General features: G+C 42.5%; 1 protein-coding gene across 3 annotated transcripts in view; it reads right to left on the bottom strand.

Annotated features, from left to right (window-relative positions):
• LOC143290357 (stAR-related lipid transfer protein 3-like) overlaps positions 1-11,560 on the bottom strand; it is a 70,303-nt gene extending 58,743 nt beyond the window's left edge. Inside the window, exons 1-2 of one of the 3 annotated variants that reach the window (XM_076599723.1) lie at positions 11,213-11,560; positions 2,778-2,887 (exon numbers count right to left, since the gene is read on the bottom strand). In XM_076599723.1, coding sequence (XP_076455838.1) covers positions 2,778-2,887; positions 11,213-11,227 — 125 coding nt within the window. In that variant the 5' untranslated portion in view covers positions 11,228-11,560. Of the gene's footprint in view, positions 1-2,777; positions 2,888-4,265; positions 5,297-11,212 lie in introns of those variants that run through there. The other 2 variants (XM_076599721.1, XM_076599722.1) reach the window with 2 other exon arrangements.
• Between the last annotated feature and the right edge of the window lie 10,141 nt (positions 11,561-21,701).

Raw genomic sequence — 21,701 nt, 5'->3', positions numbered from 1 at the left:
ATAACTCAATACAATATAGTACAATACAACACAGTACAGTACAGACAATACAACACAGTACAGTACAGTACAGACAATACAACACAGTACAGTACAGACAATACAACACAGTACAGTACAGACAATACAACACAGTACAGCACATTACAGTACAGTACAGACAATACAACACAGTACAGCACATTACAGTACAGTACAGACAATACAACACAGTACAGCACAGTACAGTACAGACAATACAACACAGTACACCACATTACAGTACAGTACAGACAATACAACACAGTACAGTACAGTACAGTACAGTACAGTACAGACAATACAACACAGTACAGTACAGTACAGTACAGTACAGACAATACAACACAGTACAGTACAGTACAGTACAGTACAGACAATACAACACAGTACAGTACAGTACAGTACAGTACAGACAATACAACACAGGACAGTACAGTACAGTACAGTACAGACAATACAACACAGTACACCACATTACAGTACAGTACAGACAATACAACACAGGACAGCACAGTACAGTACAGTACAGACAATACAACACAGTACAGCACAGTACAGTACAGTACAGACAATACAACACAGTACAGTACAGTACAGACAATACAACACAGTACACCACATTACAGTACAGTACAGACAATACAACACAGTACAGTACAGTACAGTACAGTACAGACAATACAACACAGGACAGTACAGTACAGTACAGTACAGACAATACAACACAGTACACCACATTACAGTACAGTACAGACAATACAACACAGTACAGTACAGTACAGTACAGTACAGTACAGACAATACAACACAGTACAGTACAGTACAGTACAGACAATACAACACAGTACAGTACAGTACAGTACAGTACAGACAATACAACACAGTACAGCACAGTACAGACAATACAACACAGTACAGCACAGTACAGTACAGTACAGACAATACACCACATTACAGTACAGTACAGACAATACAACACAGTACAGCACAGTACAGTACAGTACAGACAATACAACACAGTACACCACATTACAGTACAGTACAGACAATACAACACAGGACAGTACAGTACAGACAATACAACACAGGACAGTACAGTACAGACAATACAACACAGTACAGCACAGTACAGTACAGTACAGTACAGTACAGACAATACAACACAGTACAGCACATTACAGTACAGTACAGACAATACAACACAGTACACCACATTACAGTACAGTACAGACAATACAACACAGTACAGCACAGTACAGTACAGTACAGACAATACAACACAGTACACCACATTACAGTACAGTACAGACAATACAACACAGGACAGTACAGTACAGACAATACAACACAGGACAGTACAGTACAGACAATACAACACAGTACAGCACAGTACAGTACAGTACAGTACAGACAATACAACACAGTACAGCACAGTACAGTACAGTACAGACAATACAACACAGTACAGTACAGTACAGACAATACAACACAGTACAGCACAGTACAGTACAGTACAGACAATACAACACAGTACAGCACAGTACAGTACAGACAATACAACACAGTACAGCACAGTACAGTACAGTACAGACAATACAACACAGTACAGCACAGTACAGTACAGACAATACAACACAGTACACCACATTACAGTACAGTACAGACAATACAACACAGTACAGCACAGTACAGTACAGTACAGACAATACAACACAGGACAGGACAGTACAGTACAGTACAGTACAGACAATACAACACAGTACAGCACAGTACAGTACAGTACAGACAATACACCACATTACAGTACAGTACAGACAATACAACACAGTACAGCACATTACAGTACAGTACAGACAATACAACACAGTACACCACATTACAGTACAGTACAGACAATACAACACAGGACAGTACAGTACAGTACAGACAATACAGTACAGTACAGTACAGCACAGCACACCACAGTACAGTACAGTACAACACACCATAGTACGGCACACCACAGTACAGCACAGCACAGTACAGCACAGTACAACACAGTACAGTACAGCCCAGCACAGTACAGCACACCACAGTAGAGTACAGACAATACAACACAGCACAGTACAGCACACCACAGCACAGTACAGCACAGTACAGCACAGTACAGCACAGTACAACACAGTACAGTACAGTACAGACAATACAACACAGTACAGCACAGTACAACACAGTACAGCACACCACAGTACAGCACACCACAGTACAGTACAGCACAGTACAGTACAGCACACCACACCACAGTACAGTACAGACAATTCAACACAGTACATCACACCACAGCACAGCACAGTACAGTACAGCACAGTAAAGTACAGTACAACACACCATAGTACAGCACACCACAGTACAGTACAGCACAGTACAGCACAACACAGTACAGTACAGCACACCACAGTACAGCACACCACAGTACAGCACAGTACAGCACAGTACAACACAGTACAGTACAGCACACCACAGTACAGCACACCACAGTACAGTACAGACAATACAACACAGTACAGCACAGCACAGTACAGCACAGCACAGTACAGACAATTCAACACAGTACAGCACATCACAGTACAGCACAGTACAGCACAGCACAGCACAGCACAGTACAGAAAATACAACACAGTACAGCACACCACACCACAGCACAGTACAGCACAGCACAGCACAGTACAGCACAGTACAGCACAGCACAGCACAGTACAGTACAGCACAGCACATACCTGGGCGGGGGCTGTCCAGGGTTGTTGGGGTGCTGGTAGCCCCCAGGGTGATACTTGTAGCGGTCGTCTCCCCTGTCCTGCATGTCTCGGGTCACCAGGTCGTCTGTGCTCTGTCCACACCCAGGGGGGGTGGAGGGTGGGGAGGGGGATGGAGACACACACACACACACACACACACACACACACACACACGTCTTCATTAACGTTTTTTTAGTCATCTCTGGCATACGTACTGTTATATATACTGCATGCATTCACACAACAGTCACACACACACACACAGAGAACTTTATAATGCATTCATTAACACAACATTCACACACACACACACATACACAAACATGCAGTCACACATGCACATGTAAAAACATACATGATGCACACATACATTCACACGTATATATACACAAACACACCTGCCCTCCCCCCCCCCCCTCCCTCCCACACACACACACATACTCATGTAAAAACATACAAGATGTGCACATACATAAAATACACAAACATACCTGTCCCATCACACACACACACACACACACACACACACACACACACACACACACAGAGAGAAAATGTTTTCAACATGTATAACAGGCCTAACAGTCAAACTGTCAGAGCACTGTCACCAGTCACACGTCACACAGGTCACGGGTTCAAATCTCAGCAGTGCTACCTGTATCAGGTGGACAAGTTTTCGGAACAGGAAGAATTTATAGAACGGAAAAACATAAAAACGATCAGGCTAACTTATGTACAAGGGGGAAAAAACACCCACAACACATTGACTTTGCAGAGACTTGACTGAAAAAAAAGAAGAAAAAAAAAAGAAGGCACATATCCTAGACACATGTGAAATGACAGTAAAAAAAAAAATTCCACAAGGATGGAATATCTTCACACATCTCCAATTAAAAACATTCAATCCAAGATTTTCAAAAATCTGTAACTAGAATTAAATATTTATAACTCTGTGCACAGCTCTGGAGGAGAAAAAAAAAACTGGTTAAAAAAAAGAAGAAAAATGTATGGTAACCAGTGAAAACTCAGTGGAAGTTACATGTGACAACAGTCCTTAGCATTCTCCAGTACAGGAAGCAAAGTTATACATGACAACATTTTACAGTATTCTCTAGTGCTTTGTTAGGAAGTACTTATACATGTATGAAGGTGTTTAGTTTTCTGTCTATTTTTCCTTTGAATTTAATAGGAATAGTTTATAATCTTAAAATCAATCTTTCATTTGAGAATATTTCTATTCTTCAAGGCACTGCATGATATTATATCACTGAGCTTGGTTCTATCATACTGCTGAGCTCAGTTCTATCACAGCTCAGTTCTATCATACTGCTGAGCTCAGTTAACTCTATCACAGCTCAGTTCTATCATACTGCTGAGCTCAGTTCTATCACAGCTCAGTTCTATCATACTGCTGAGCTCAGTTAACTCTATCACAGCTCAGTTCTATCATAAGAGCATCCAATGTCTTACGGAAATATAGGTGACAGTAAACTGGTTATTTCCTGGTGAACCACTGGTGCTTATTTTAACCCAAGGCATCGTCCACTGGTGTGCTCCTCAAAATGCTCCTCTTCAACTCACAGGATGTCTCCACTCACAGGATGTCTCCCTCAAAATGCTCCTCTTCAACTCACAGGATGTCTCCCTCAAAATGCTCCTCTTCAACTCACAGGATGTCTCCCCCACACTCCTCCTCTTCAACTCACGGGGTTATCTCCCTCAGAACTCTCCTCTTCAACTGTGATCTCTCTCAGGCAAACAATGGGTTTATCTCAAAGCAACCAACTTTCCTAATCATCACCACCAAAGCGTTCCTTCCCTACTTCACTGACTCAACTGAGTAGATGGTTTCTTCACTCCTCATAAACAATTTCACTTCTTAGGCCAACAGGTTGGAATAGTTTTATTTTGGTGTTTGTTTTGTTTTGTTTTGTTTTGTTTCATTTTGTCGATTGGACTCCCAAACCTGCAGACTGTTAAGCTGTGAAAAAATGATGACCAACTCCCAAACTGGAACGGTTTCTGAACTCTGCCATGACGGCAACATCAAACTCCACACAACAGTTCAGCACTGAACCTGAGAAAAGCATGTGTGTAATTACCTGGACAGCGTGTCGAAAGAATGGAGTAAACACACACTTAACTTTCACTGGCTAAATGTGAAGGCACACATCTTTAAGTATTGCTACACTTTCACCCTGTGTCAGACTATCATCGCTTTCGCTTTATCGTGACCCACTGTTTGTGACCATTACACAACATCTGATTAGTCTCTCTCTCCGTCTCTAAGGTAGCCAGGACCTTTCCAGTTTATCAATGGACAAAATCAACAGTCCCGACCACCGCACAGGTAGCATGACCAGACCGTGCGTCCAAACCGCTGTGAACTTTCCACCTCTTAACCCCTTCTCTGTCAATCACAGCGACCACTGTGGATTCCCCAGCAGATCCTAGGCCAGGACACGGAGATAACCTGGAGGAGATACTGTGATCACCACCGTTCCTCTGCTGCCTGTTGTTATTTGCCAGCCCTGATGACAACGATCCTGGCGTGCCTTGTGTACACAGCATCAGGTGACACGATATCAATCACCGACATAGCTGATAACCACTTCACACTATGGACTCAACTTCTGTTTTATCAACAGAAATGTGTGTCAGGTAAAAGCAGGTAGGTGCATACCTACCTTTACAATGAGGGGAAACCACACTGGTTGGGAAGGGTAGACAACACACAGCAAAAATAGCACACACAAGGTCAGGTCTAATCAAGAACCAAAAAAATGTGTGTCAGCCATACTGTACGAACCCAAATCAGAACTCTAGGATAGTGATAATCGCTAACATTGCAACACAGGCTGCACAGTCAAAATCTCCCCCCTCTCGCTTCACCCCCCCAAAAAAACGACTTTTTTTGTAGTTGTATTTGCACGATCATTATGAACATTGTCTTAATTACCATCATCACTGATCACTATCAAATTACTGCTCTCCCTGAAAAGACCCCGTTGTGCGGTGCTGCACTTGTGACCCAGTGTTCACCAGTGACCAGGGTTTGAGGCCCCGCTTCGGCATGGTGTTTGTGTTCTTGGGAAAGGGCACTTTACTCCGATTTTCCTCACTCCACCCAGGTGTGAACGGGGACCTGACTTCCACTGAGGAAGGTTAAAATGATGGAGGAAGAGGAACGGGTACCTGACTTCCACTGAGGAAGGTTAAAATGATAGAGGAAGAGGAACGGGTACCTGACTTCCATTGAGGAAGGTTAAAATGATAGAGGAAGAGGAACGGGGACCTGACTTCCATTGAGGAAGGTTAAAATGATAGAGGAAGAGGAACGGGTACCTGACTTCCACTGAGGAAGGTTAAAATGATAGAGGAAGAGGAACGGGTACCTGACTTCCACTGAGGAAGGTTAAAATGATAGAGGAAGAGGAACGGCTACCTGACTTCCACTGAGGAAGGTTAAAATGATGGAGGAAGAGGAACGGGGACCTGACTTCCACTGAGGAAGGTTAAAATGATAGAGGAAGAGGAACGGGTACCTGACTTCCACTGAGGAAGGTTAAAATGATGGAGGAAGAGGAACGGCTACCTGACTTCCTTTGAGGAAGGTTAAAATGATAGAGGAAGAGGAACGGCTACCTGACTTCCACTGAGGAAGGTTAAAATGATGGAGGAAGAGGAACGGCTACCTGACTTCCTTTGAGGAAGGTTAAAATGATGGAGGAAGAGGAACGGCTACCTGACTTCCATTGAGGAAGGTTAAAATGATGGAGGAAGAGGAACGGCTACCTGACTTCCATTGAGGAAGGTTAAAATGATGGAGGAAGAGGAACGGCTACCTGACTTCCACTGAGGAAGGTTAAAATCATGGAGGAAGAGGAACAGGTACCTGCCTTCCTATTGGAGTGATGGCCTAGAGGTAGCGCGTCCGCCTACAAAGCGAGATAATCTGAGCGCGCTGGTTCAAATCACGGCTCAGCCGCCGATATTTTCTCCCCCTCCACTAGACCTTGAGTGGTGGTCTGGACGCTAGTCATTCGGATGAGGTGATAAACCGAGGTCCCGTGTGCAACATGCACTTAGTGCACGTAAAAGAACCCACGGCAACAAAAGGGTTGTTCCTGGCAAAATTCCGTAGAAAAAATCCACTTCAATAGGAAAAACAAATAAAACTGCATGCAGGAAAAAATATCAAAAAATAGGTGACGCTGTAGTGTAGCGATGCGCTCTCCCTAGGGGAGAGCAGCCCAAATTTCACACAGAGAAATCTGTTGTGATAAAAAGAAATACAAACACAAATATTTCAAGCTCTAGTTGCAGTGGATAAATTATCCGCCATGATGGCAGTAGAAGGATATAGGGCCTTTAACCTAAACTCAATCCAATCGAACTGTGTTAACAGTGCTGCAGATTTGCACCAGTCAGCAGCGGCACAGTCCACACAAAACACTGAGGGCGTGTTTAACTCTCTCCATACGAACGGCGAAAGAGACGACGTCAACAGCGTTTCACCCCAATTACCATCATCAAAATATTGCAAGCGGAAGGCTCTTATACTGAAGAGGTGAATGCTGAGAAAGAATACCACAATTCTGACAACGGAAGCTAAAGGTTGGGTCATTCAGACACCCACTGGACATCCGAAGGGTCTGTGTAGAGGAGAAGAGAGGACTGGCTGTACTGAGTGAGTTAAAGACAGGTTCCACTGTCCTCTGCATCAGTGACCTGTATGGCTGTAGGGACGGCTGTCACTCCAACACCAGTGATCAGGCTGAGAACTGAAGGCATGGAGTCAGTGTGTGCATCACAACTGTTCAGCTGCACTGTATTCACTCTGCACTACTTTGTTCAACTGTTGATGGTGAAAAAATAAAATAAAATAAAATAAAATTAAAAAAACTAAGAGAAAGAGAGAGAGACATAGACAGAGACAGAGAACAAAAGAAAGAGACAGAGAGAGAGAGAGAGAGTCAAAGAGAGGGAGAGAGACAGACAGACAGAAAGAGACAGAGAGAGAGAGAGAGGCAGAGAGAGAGAGAGAAGAATTTTTTTTCAATATATTAAGTGGAATTTGTCCAGATAACCTGGCACTGACAGTGTCATGCTCACACACACACACACACACACACACACACACACACACACACACACACAAACACACACACACACATATATATATTATATATATATGTATGTATATACGCACACACAGTCACACCTCCTACCCCAATCCACCCCCCATGCACCCCCCACAACGAGAAACAATTTCAGAACCAGAATGTACTCCTGTAATCCCTTTTGTGGCATGGTGACTATAACTCAAAATTCAAACGCATGGAAATGCTAGCAGAAAATTACCAGGTTTGTACAAACATTTCTTTTGCACACTGCATCATATCAACTTCAAACTGAAATCAATTTCAATGGTAAACATTTTAAATAGTTTTATTTAAAAGTTTACGCAACCTTAATAGAGTCTGTTTACTTCCTTTAAAATAATTTGCAAAACTCAAAAACTGACTGAACACAAGTACACTTTTGGAATGTGGAAAAATTTAGATCATTTCAAAGTGTGTGTGCATTTCATGACAAAATACAATTCTTCTGAGTCTGAGTGTTTAGGGTATTCCTTTATCCTTCACAAAATATAATATTCTAACTCTGAGTATTCAGTGTATTCTTTAACTAATGGAATGCATCGCCTAATTCTGAGTAATTTGTGGAATTCCATAACAGAACATATCCATCTCCTAATTCTGAACATTCAGTACGTTCATTCACAAAATGGAATTCATCTCCAAATTCTGAACATTTAGTACATTCATTTACAAAATGGAATTCATCTCCTAATTCAGAGTATTTGGGGCATCCTATAACAAACTATATAAATCATAATCAATCTACTAATTCTAAATGGCTGGGCCATTCCATAACAAAAATGAATTCATCTCCTGATCATCTTCTATCACATTCACAGTCGCTACAAAAATATTATCTTCATCAAAAGGTGTATGATAAGTTTTATGATTCTGTAAAACAGGCATCTGTTACTAGTTTCTTAACTTTCATGCCATGAACATATATGAGTAATATCTTGAAAGTCTGAAAAGCAAACCAGATATACTTGCAGAGGTGAGTAGCATTTGTAAACTGTTGTGCTTCTCAAACACAATCATTGCCCACTTCCACAAATACATAAAACTTAAATAATAAGTTCACAGATGCTGTACAGACACACAATCCATTTGTGTGTGTGTTTTGGGTTTTTTTTTTCTACACACAAGATGATATTCATACTGTACATTTATTGTAAACTCTCTAGCTACCAATTCCCGGTTGTTGTTTTTTGTTTTATGTTTGTTTTTTTTAAATTTATTTTGTTACAGATTCAGTTAAAAGTCCAAGTATTATCTTGTGAAGATGTATAATTTTCATGTGACCATTTACTCATAATCCTGGGAAGAAGTTGTATTTTCATGTAACCATTAACTCATAATCCTGGGAAGAAGATGTATTTTCATGTAACCATTAACTCATAATCCTGGGAAGAACTTCAAGAAGTTGTACTGTCATATGACCATTAACTCATAATCCTGGGAAGAAGTTGTATTTTCATGCAACCATTAACTCATAATCCTGGGAAGAAGTTGTACTGTCATATGACCATTAACTCATAATCCTGGGAAGATGCATTTTCATGTAACCATTCACTCATAATCCTGGGAAGAAGTTCAAGAAGTTGTACTGTCATATGACCATTAACTCATAATCCTGGGAAGAAGTTGTATTTTCATGTAACCATTAACTCATAATCCTGGGAAGAACTTCAAGAAGTTGTACTGTCATATGACCATTAACTCATAATCCTGGGAAGAAGTTGTATTTTCATGTAACCATTAACTCATAATCCTGGGAAGAAGTTGTACTGTCATATGACCATTAACTCATAATCCTGGGAAGATGTATTTTCATGTAACCATTCACTCATAATCCTGGGAAGAAGTTCAAGAAGTTGTACTGTCATATGACCATTTACTCATAATCCTGGGAAGAAGTTGTATTTTCATGTAACCATTAACTCATAATCCTGGGAAGAAGTTCAAGAAGTTGTACTGTCATGTGACCATTAACTCATCCAGCCCTGTGCCCAAGCAACCTTCTGGCATCAGAATTCATCTCATTAAAACATTTTTTAAGCTCCTACATATCCATAAAACCTAAATGAATGGAACTATCTTCTACAGTATTTCTGGGTTTTGTCCACAAGTAATCTGCAGGAAAAACAGTATATTATATATATATATATATATATATATATATATATATATATATAATTAATACGGCATGAAAACCTGCCAAGGCTGTAAACTTTCCAGGGCTGAATGGATTAACACAACAGCAAAGTTTTATGACTGGTATGATATCTCTGGTCACAGGAACAAAATGCCAGTGTGTGTGTGTGCGTGTGTGTGTGTGTGTGTGTGTAGTAGTAGTAGTCTTCAGTTTAACGTCTTCCACTTAAAGTGATATTAGACGGAAAAAAAAGATTAAAAAAAGAAAAAAAAAAAGGGGGGGGGGGGAGGAGGGGGGTGCAGGAGGGTGGAGGGCGGGGCGTGGTGGAGGGAACGGTATTGGGCAGAGGGTGAAAAATGGTGTGTGTGTGTGTGTGTGTGTGTGCGCATGTGTGCGCATGTGTGTGTGTGTGTGGTGGGGAAAGATACAGAGCACTGGAAAAAATAAAGCATTAAAACAGGAGACATTGGCACAATATAGAAGGAAACGCTAACATCAAACAACTGTAACAACTATAACAAATGTCCAATTTGTGTGTGTGTGTGTGTGTGTGTGTGTGTGTGTGTGTGTGTGTGTGCGCGCGCGCGCACATTATCTCAGTGGTGTGTGCATGCATGTGCGTGCTTAGCGTTCAAAGGACATCTCACAGACCAATGTCCAAAACTCTTATGATCATTTTTTTCAAGGCCGTCTCTCCCCCTGGGCATTTTTCATGTAATCTGACTGGTCATCAACACCAATGATCATTACAGTTATTGCTCACTCATTCTGATTAATTGAGTTTTAACAATGTATATAGCAGAAAATGAGAATGAGAGACACTGGATAATTATGTTTGTATAAAAATATTGTATCAAAAGTAACTCGTGACATTATGCTCGGTACTTGAACGACTACTCAACGAAATGTACTAATACTGTACTGCTCAGATCTCTTCGTTGATTCCATGTTGGTATAACGACCCACCATCTAAGGCCAGTCGATATTGTGTAACTGTTCACTAAACAGAAGTCAGGACATGTCATGTGACATCTCAAACTCGCCACACATCAACCACAGCTCAGTCCTGGCATCAAAACACACAACGATCTGCATAGAACAAAGATCAATTCACCTACCACATTCACTGACATAACTGGATCCCACAGCCTCCAAAGATTCCTCGTCGTCTTCTTCTTCCCGACGCAAACGACACCCGGGGTAGGAGCCCAACGAACCGTCAGGAGCAGCTAACATTCACGCTGATTTCTGCGGTTTGGTAACCCAAGGGAGGATAACCGTGGTTGCTCAGGTGCGCTGTGTCGTGTCCAGTGAGGCTTATTTCAAAGGTCAGCATCAGACGATTGTCTTCCAAAAGAAAGCATGCGACATGGCTCACACAAACAAACCAAGATATATTTGTTTGTTGGGGTCCGTTCAACAAAGAAAAGTTAAAATTCGGTCTAAACTGGGAGGTTTAAGTTAGCATTTACATCAAATTCTATTTTTCTCGTCTGACATCAATCGAGCTGAGTGAGAATGACGCCATTTACAGTTTACACCTTTTGAACAAAAACAAAAAAACTGCTCCTGCCTGCGATCCCAATCATTACAGAGAATCGTGTTTGAAAATGAAACAAATGGGGAGAAAAGTGGGGAGTGGGAAGGCTGAGGGTAGGAAGGAGATGGGGGAAGAGGGGTGTAGAAGGGTAGGTGGGGTCCAGAAGGAGAGATAGCAGTTTCGGATTCGTGCAAGAAAGAGCAGCGAAGTGAAAGTTGCTACGAAGTGTTCTCCTAGTTTTCTCCCCTGGAGAGTCCCACACATCTTTCGCCCTGTTTGTGAATGTATGTTACTAATGATCCAATTCTGGCATAAAATGTCTATTAACACTGGTAAAATAAAATACTTCTCCTCTTGCATGCTGTATACATTAACTGAATGTTTTAATTTAATACTACACAAAAATGATTATTTAGAATTCAAAAGATTCTGGATGAAAATGGGCTGTCTTTTGTGTGTCATTATCCACTGTCTGCATCAACCCCATGGCTAATAAATAATCTGACCTGAAGGTTTAAAGATAGTTGCACACAAAAATGGGTAGAAACTTGTCGTAATCAACTGTACAAAAGCCAATAACTACAGTTTATTTAAAGGCCAGATAGCTTTTGAAGATTGTCTGGACATTTTGCTGTTGTGCTATAGCATCCCAATGTTGAAACTCAGAACAAGTAATCACAAGCTACGAATTTAGAAAGGGAGACATGAATATACCACAAGAAGCAAAACTGTGTCATGGTTTTGACGCAAATTGAGTGGGAGACGAATACCACTTTGTCATGGAATGCCCTGCAATTCAGAATCTCCGCAGTGGAGAGAGAGAGAGAGAGAGAGAGAGAGAGAGAGTATGCAAGGGAGGCAACTATCTTTTCGTCGTGGTGAAAACTAAAGTGGAAAAGCAGTTTTTCCCCTTAAACAATGATGACTGTCAAAGATCCTGACTGGTCTTGCAATCTTTGAGAGGAGGGGGCGGCAGGGGGGTATGGTAGGTGGGGGGAAGGAGGGGAGGGGGCACAGTTAAGCAAGAAAACAATATCATAACAAAGCTCAGGGACACCGTCAAATGGCTAAAGTTGTATCCTTTCGTCGTATCGTATCGTATCGTGCTGTATTGAAGATGTATCTTAACGTATTGTATCGTATTTTGTTGAAGATGTTTAGTGACTGTGGTGTTATGTGTTTTGATAATATCTGAAGCACTCTAAACAATGAATTCAGCCAGGAAGCAATCGGTTGTGTCTGAACGTTGTTCTCCATCCACAGCTGTTTCCATAGCAACACATTTTAAACTAGATTGATTTCCCTTGACTAAGGGGAACTCGATAGCTCAGTGGTATTACACATTATCCTACAGTAACTTATCGTATTGCGTTGAGGATGTATAGGAACTTTTCGTATCGTATTGTATTGAAGATATAACGTCTCGTAACGTATCGTATTGTGTTAAAGATATATCGCAACTTACCGTTTCGTATTGTATTGAAGATACATCGTAACTTACCATCTTGTATTGTGTTAAGGATGTGTCGTAACGTATCGTATTGTATTGTATTGAAGATTGATCGTAACGTATTGTATCATATTGTTTTGAAGGTTGATCATAACGTATCGTATTGTCTTGTATTGAAGATGTATGGTTAGGAATCGTATTGTGTTTAGGATGTCTCGTAACGTATCGTATCGTATTGTATTGAAGATTGATTGTAACGTATGATATGGTATTGTTTTGAAGATTGATCGTAACGTATCATATTGTATTGTATTGAAGATCTATCGTAACGTATCGTATTGTGTTAAGGATGTGTCGTAACGTATCGTATCGTACTGTGTTAACAATGTGTTGTATCGTATTGTATCGTATCATATTATATTGAAGATGTATCGTAAGGTATCGTATAATGTGTTAAGGATGTATCGTAACGTAACGTATCATACTGTGTTAAGGATAGGGTATCGTAACGTATCATATTGTTTTAAGGGTGTATCGTAACATATCGTATTGTGTTAAGGATGTATCGTAACGTATCATATTGTGTTAAGGATGTATCGTAACGTATCATATCGTAACGTATCGTATTGTGTTAAGGATGTATCGTAACGTATCATATCGCATTGTGTTAAGGATGTATCGTATCGTATCGCATTGTGTTAAGGATGTATCTAACGTAACGTATCGTATTGTGTTCAGAATGTATCGTAACGTATCATATCGCATTGTGTTAAGGATGTATCATAACGTATCGTATTGTGTTGAGGATGTATCGTAACATATCGTATCGTATTGTGTTGAGGATGTATCGTGTCGTATCGCATTGTGTTGAGGATGTATCGTAACGTATCGTATTGTGTTGAGGATGTATCGTATCATATCGTATCGTATTGTGTTGAGGATGTATCGTAACGTATCGTATTGTGTTGAGGATGTATCGTAACGTATCGTATTGTGTTGAGGATGTATCGTATCATATCGTATCGTATTGTGTTGAGGATGTATTGTAACGTATCGTATTGTGTTAAGGATGTATCGTATCATATCGTATCGTATTGTGTTGAAGATGTATCGTAACGTATCGTATTGTGTTGAGGATGTATCGTATCATATCGTATCGTATTGTGTTGAGGATGTATCGTATCATATCGTATCGTATTGTGTTAAGGATGTATCATAACGTATCGTATTGTGTTGAGGATGTATTGTAACGTATCGTATCGTATTGTGTTGAGGATGTATCGTATCATATCGTATCGTATTGTGTTGAGGATGTATCGTAACGTATCGCCGGTATTGTGTCAAGGATGTATCGTAACGTATTCATAACGTATTGTGTTAAGAAGGGGGAGTGGGGGGGAGGGATTACTATCCTGTGGGATTCCATTCTCTCATATTGTTCCGTTTTCCTGGCAAACGTGTTACAAACAAGGCCATCACTCCAAACTTATCATAATTATAATATGTATTGGGGCAATGTGTGTGTAAGTGTGGGTGGGGGTGGGTGGGTGGGGGGTATATGTATTGGGGCAATGTGTGTGTATGTGGAGGAGGGGGGAGGGGGGGTATATGTATTGGGGCAATGTGTGTGTAAGTGGGGGGGGAGGGGGGGTCTATGTATTGGGGGCAATGTGTGTGTAAGTGGGGGGTGGGTGGGGGGGGGTATATGTATTGGGGCAATGTGTGTAGGGGGGGGGGGAAGGGGAATGGGGTGGGGGGCAGAGAGTGGAGATTGGCAGTTAGGGGTGGGGGGGTGGGGGAAGGTAGGTGGGAATTTATCAGTGAGCGGGAGGTCTGTCTCAAGTCCGTGTAAAGGAGCCAATCGAAATAAAACTCCCACTACTTAAACCAGAGTCTGGGTTGGTTTGTTCCCTTCGACAAAAAAAAAAAAAAAAAAAAAAAAAAAAAGGGGGGGGGGGGGGTAGGACTCGATATCGCCACAAACCACCACAATCTCTTGTGATATTTTTCTTTCTCTTATTTCCTGTTTTTCTTCTTTCTTTCTTTCTTTCTTTTCCCCCCTTTCTTTCCTTCTTTCTATCATTCTTTCTCTTTCACCATTAATTTCTCTGTTCAGAAAGAGGGGTGGATGAAAACACACATGTCCTTGTTTATAGCACTTTCCTCATTAAACTAATTTCAGCTCTCCCCGTCTCTCTCTCTCTCTCTCTCTCTCTCTTACGGCCATCTCTCTCATTCATTATCACTCCCTTAATTGTCTCTGTCTGTCTGTCTCTCTCTCTCTGTCTCTCTCTCTCTCTCTCTGTCTGTCACTGTAGTATGCTGCACTTGCCATACGTAGATTTCAGAGGCAGTACTGTACCTTTTGAACACCCGGATGTTTCTGGAACTTCTATACTGATGACATCTCTCTCTCTCTCTCTAGGCTCTCTCTCTGTCTCTCTCTCTCTGACTCACTGTCCTATCCATCTGTCAATCATAGTGTGTGGGGGGAGGGAGGGGGTGCTGTCAGTGTGTGTGTGTGTGTGTGGGTGTGTGGGTATGTATGTGTGTGCGCTCGCGCGCGAGCGTCAGTGTGTGTGTATGCATGTGTGTGCACGGGTGTGGGTGTGTGTGGGTGGAGTGGGGGCAGGTTGTTTTCTTCATTATGTATACCCTTCTGCATGAAAACCTTTTCCTTTCATTTATGTGTGTGCTATTTGTAATGGATGTAGATTAGCGAGGACAGATTGGAAGAATAGGCTATGCCTAAAATCTTAATCCTTGAATAAAAAACGTTTTGAGTTCTGAGTTCTCTCTCTTCCGGTCATCTCTCTTGTTTTCCCCTCACTTAATTGCCTCTCTCTCTCTCTCTCTCTCTCTCTCTCTCTGTAGTGTAGCGACGCGCTCTCCCTGGGGACAGCAGCCCGAATTTCACACAGAGAAATCTGTTGTGAATAAAAAGAGAAATACAAATACAAATACAAGTTATATAACTTATCCCATACGCATTTCTGTGTGCTTACATTTTTATTTGTCATCACGTCCCCCCCTCCACCCCCACACCCCCTCCCCCACCCTACCTTTCCTGAGTCTGCCCAAGAGTACAAGGTGCGAGACAGGTCTGTAAAGAAGAGTCAGTCTTTACACAGATACCCACAGGTGTATAAAGAAGAGTCAGTCTTTACACAGATACCCACAGGTGTGTAAAGCAGAGTCAGTCTTTACACAGATACCCACAGGTGTGTAAAGAAGAGTCAGTCTTTACACAGATACCCACAGGTCTGTAAAGAAGAGTCAGTCTTTACACAGATACCCACAGGTCTGTAAAGAAGAGTCAGTCTTTACACAGATACCCACAGGTGTGTAAAGAAGAGTCAGCCTTTACACAGGTACCCACAGGTGTGTAAAGAAGAGTCAGTCTTTACACAGATACCCACAGGTGTGTAAAGAAGAGTCAGCCTTTACACAAATACCCACAGGTGTGTAAAGAAGATTCAGTCTTTACACAGATACCCACAGGTGTGTAAAGAAGAGTCAGTCTTTACACAGATACCCACAGGTGTGTAAAGCAGAGTCAGTCTTTACACAGATACCCACAGGTGTGTAAAGAAGATTCAGTCTTTACACAGATACCCACAGGTGTGTAAAGAAGATTCAGTCTTTACACAGATACCCACAGGTGTGTAAAGAAGAGTCAGTCTTTACACAGATATCCACAGGTGTGTAAAGAAGAGTCAGTCTTTACACAGATACCCACAGGTCTGTAAAGAACAATCTTTACACAGATACCCACAGGTGTGTAAAGAAGAGTCAGTCTTTACACAGATATCCACAGGTGTGTAAAGAAGAGTCAATCTTTACACAGGTACCCACAGGTGTGTAAAGAAGATTCAGTCTTTACACAGGTACCCACAGGTCTGTAAAGAACAATCTTTACACAGATACCCACAGGTCTGTAAAGAAGAGTCAATCTTTACACAGATACGCACAGGTCTGTAAAGAAGAGTCAGTCTTTACACAAATACCCACAGGTGTGTAAAGAAGAGTCAATCTTTACACAGAAACGTACAGGTCTGTGAAGAAGAACCAGCCTTTACACAGATACCCACAGGTCTGTAAAGAAGAGTCAGCCTTTACACAGGTACCCACAGGCCTGTAAAGAAGAGTCAGCCTTTACACAGGTACCCACAGGCCTGTAAAGAAGAGTCAGTCTTTACACAGATACCCAGAGGACGAGCGAAGATTGCAGGGGGTGTCACGGGTTGTAATCTCCGTGACCAAAGGGCGTCTTGCCACGGTTGGTCCCACTAGCTGAAAGCAAGTTGTGTCCTAGTTCGCTGCCCGCTATCGTCAAAGCCTCTGTGACTCGTATCGCATCGAGCCAGATGGCAGCCGCAGCTCTCATCTTCAAAGAAGCGACCGGTACCCCGGGGAAGTTCGATACGCACTGGGGGAAAGCATACAAAGGCCAGGCAGTGTTGTGTTTGTACAATGACAAGAGGCTGGACCGGAGGGCAAAGTTTTCTTCCTCTGGACGGGGGGGGAAACACGGCGTCATGTGTCCCAGCTGAAGAGACAGACCAGATAGCGGGAAGGGTGGGGGTGAGAGGTAGAGAGACAGGGGTGACAAGGGAGGATGCAGACAGACAGACAGACTGATAAACAGACAGACAGACTGACTGGCGGGCTGACGGACGGACAGAGAATTTGTCCATACCCCTCAGAAATTGGAGTGATGGCCTAGAGGTAACGCGTCCGCCTAGGAAGCGAGAGAATCTGAGCGCGCTGGTTCGAATCACGGTTTCTTCCCCTCCACTAGAACTTGAGGGGTGGTCTGGACGCTAGTCATTCAGATGAGACGATAAACCGAGGTCCCGTGTGCAGCATGCACTTAGCACATGTAAAAGAACCCACGGCAACAAAAGGGTTGTTCCTGGCAAAATTATGTAGAAAAATCCACACGCAGGAAAAAAAACACAAAAACATGGGTGGCGCTGTAGTGTAGCGACGCGCTCTCCCTGGGGACAGCAGCCCGAATTTCACACAGAGAAATCTGTTGTGATAAAAAGAAATACAAATACAAATTAATAATCACCGTCACCATCATCATCATTATCATTAGTAGTAGTAGTAGCAGTTGTAGTAGTAATAGTAGTGTTATATTTTTTAAACACAGGCTAACACTTTATAAAACTCACGCGTCTGAATTGAGTCACACTGTCGATGTGCACATGATTTCATGCTTTAAATATCTGCTGTCCGAAGTACATGTAAAACTAATTGTCAAAGTGTTAGCATACGTGTACGCACGACGCGCGCACGAATGTGTGTGTGTGTGTGAATGTGTGAGTGTGTCATGATACAGGAGGCAACTACATACCAACAGATAAAAACAAATAGCTATTGTCGTGTGGTTCAGCATTCAAACACATGTTTTCCCAATTTTGATTGTAGATGCACATCACAGTATTATGTGTATCCAATATGTAAGAATTTGGCGTATTTGTTTTTTTGTTGTTTTTGTTGTTGATGTTTTTAGACATATGTATACTGCGAATCTGCCCAATTCATGTAACACAGAAAGTACCGCAGATTCTTTTTGTACTTAGAGTATTTTATTACAGAATTTATTGTGTAGTTTTTCACGTGGAAACTTACTTGACAAGCACTCATCAGAAAGATGGGTTAAATCAAAAGAACTGTTCGCTTTTTTTTTTTGGAAGGTGTCGTAACCATATTTTCTCCCCGTAAATCGATAGTGTGTGTGTGTGTGTGTGTGTGTGTGGTCATTCGGTTTCTTGATTTCTCTCTCTTTCTCTCCTTTATTATTATTATTTTTTATTTTATTATTTTTTTTTTACATCTATCTGTCAGTGTGTTTGGGTGTACGCCCTTTACACACTGGAAAGAGCAGCAACGATATCATTAGGTCAACTACAATGGGAACGAATCATGCAATGATTTATCGATTAACAACACCAAAAAATAATGAATAATATTGCTGAAAGCGGACTGTGTTTAAAAAAAAATACTGTCAATTCTTCCCTGAATTTTACTCTCGGAAAAAACAAACAAACAAAAAAGTTTGTCCGTAAACGATGTTGGATCGAAAGCAAACTTGTGTTGTCAAAACGTGACCAATGTGTTGGGTTTATCCTGAATCAATCATCATTGGCGTCCCCCTCACGTCCCCCCATCCCACCTGGGTCAGTGGCGTCTCCCTCACGTCCCCCCATCCCGCCTGAGTCATCATCACTGGCGTCTCCCTCACGTCCCCCCATCCCACCTGAGTCATCATCACTGGCGTCCCCCTCACGTCCCCCCATCCTACCTGGGTCATCATCACTGGCGTCTCCCTCACGTCCCCCCATCCCACCTGGGTCAGTGGCGTCCCCCTCACGTCCCCCCATCCCACCTGGGTCAATCATCACTGGCGTCCCCCTCACGTCCCCCCATCCCACCTGGGTCAATCATCACTGGCGTCCCCCTCACGACCTCCCATCCCACCTGGGTCAATCATCATTGGCGTCCCCCCATCCCACCTGGGTCAATCATCATTGACGTCTCCCTCACGTCCCCCCATCCCACCTGGGTCATTCATCATTGGCGTCCCCCTCACGACCCCCATCCCACCTGGGTCATTCATCATTGGCGTCCCCCTCACGTCCCCCCATCCCACCTGGGTCAATCATCATTGACGTCCCCCCCTCCCACCTGGGTCAATCATCATTGGCGTCCCCCCATCCCACCTGGGTCAATCATCATTGACGTCTCCCTCACGTCCCCCCATCCCACCTCCCTTTTTTTGTAACAAATGTGGTGTGGCATGTACGGAAAAGCCCGCACGATTTAACGCTTCATTCAGACTGAAACTGGCAGTGGAAATGGCAATGCCACAATGTACCTGTGGAAATGGCGATACCAAAATATAATGATGGAAATGGCAATGCCACAATGTAACTATGGAAATGGCAATACCACAATGTAGCAATGGAAATGGCAATACCAAAACATAATGATGGAAATGGCAATGCCACAATGTAGCAATGGAAATGGCGATACCAAAACATAATGATGGAAATGGCAATGCCACAATGTAACTGTGGGAATGGCAATGCCACAATGTAACAATGGAAATGGCAATGCCACAATGTAACAATGGAAATGGCAGTGCCATAATGTAACCATGGAAATGGCAATGCCACACTGTAACGATGGGAATGGCAATGCCACAATGTAACTGTGGGAATGGCAATGCCACAAAGTAACTGTGGGAATGGCAATGCCACAATCTAACCATGGAAATGGCAATGCCACAACTGATGTAACGATGGACATGGCAATGCTACAATGTAAATTGTTCGCTGTAAATGCACTCAAAATTTCTCACTGAATGTTGTTTATGGAGTAATTTGCCGAAGACGGTGTTGTCTTTTTTTGTCAGGTGAAGATCTAAGTCCAACGTCCATGAAAATTACCCATTACCTCTGTGTGTGTGTGTGTGTGTGTGTGTGTGTGTGTGTGTGTGTGTGCGTGTTCATTCCTTAGTTTAGGGTCTTTTCGCTATTCGTGATATTATACGATTAAAAAGAAAAAGAAAAAAGTGTGTGTTTGTGTGTGTGTGTGTGTGTGTGTGTGTGTGTGTGGCTGTGTGTGTGTGGCTGTGTGTGTCTGTGTCTGTGTATGTATGCGTGTGCGTGTAAAAATCTGCCACACCGTTCAGGCAGCACACGCAAACAAACAAACAAACAAACACACAAACACGCTGTCAACAAACAAATTATCACCTCCGGGTGACACCCGGCGACAACCAGCTTCTACAGTGAGTCACACACACACACACACACACACACACACACACACACGCGCACACACACACACACACACACACACACACACACACACACACACACTGTGCAAACAAACCCACAGCTGGTGAGAACAATACAACCTAACTGGAACACGGATGCCAAAAGGCCGATTTGCCGTGTCTCGGCGCCACCCCCTTCACCCCTCCACCGCTCCCCCCCCCCCCCCCCCCCCCAACCCCCCCAACACCTACTCCTAAAAGAAAGTCGCAGATGTTAGCGAGGCTCACACACACACAGAGGCGCGTCAAGGAATGTCAACCAGGGAGGTATAAACAGCTTCAGAACTCGCTGATTGTCAACAGCTGCCCCGCTGGACTGGGTTCTCGTTGATGTTGTTGTGCCAAAGTCCGCGAGGCTGTGATAATGAGCAGGCTGGTGGGTGGTGGGTGGAGTTTGGAGGGTGAGTGGATGCTGACAGTTTCTGTACCGCTGTGGGGAAAGAATGAATGTATGTGACACACACACACAGAGAGGGGGAGAGATAGAGAGAGATTCAAAGATTCAAAAACTTTATTACCAAAGGATTAAGATTTTAGACATTGCTTAGTCTTCCAATCTGTCCTTGTGCGGACAACAACAATAACGCTAAAGACTCAACAATTCTAATTTCGGTCAATTCTGCTGATATCAGGTTCAGTCTAATATTATCATCATAGATGAACAGACTATAAATGAATAAACGTACGTAAATTCTGCTACTTCTGATACTACTACTACTACTACTAATCATCATCATCATCATCATCATCAACATTGTAAAAAGT

This window comes from Babylonia areolata, chromosome 15, assembly GCF_041734735.1.
Source record: "Babylonia areolata isolate BAREFJ2019XMU chromosome 15, ASM4173473v1, whole genome shotgun sequence".
Taxonomy (NCBI): Eukaryota; Metazoa; Mollusca; class Gastropoda; order Neogastropoda; family Buccinidae; genus Babylonia; species Babylonia areolata.
The sequence above is the reverse complement of the archived record's forward strand: the minus strand, read 5'-3'. Positions and strand labels throughout refer to the sequence as shown.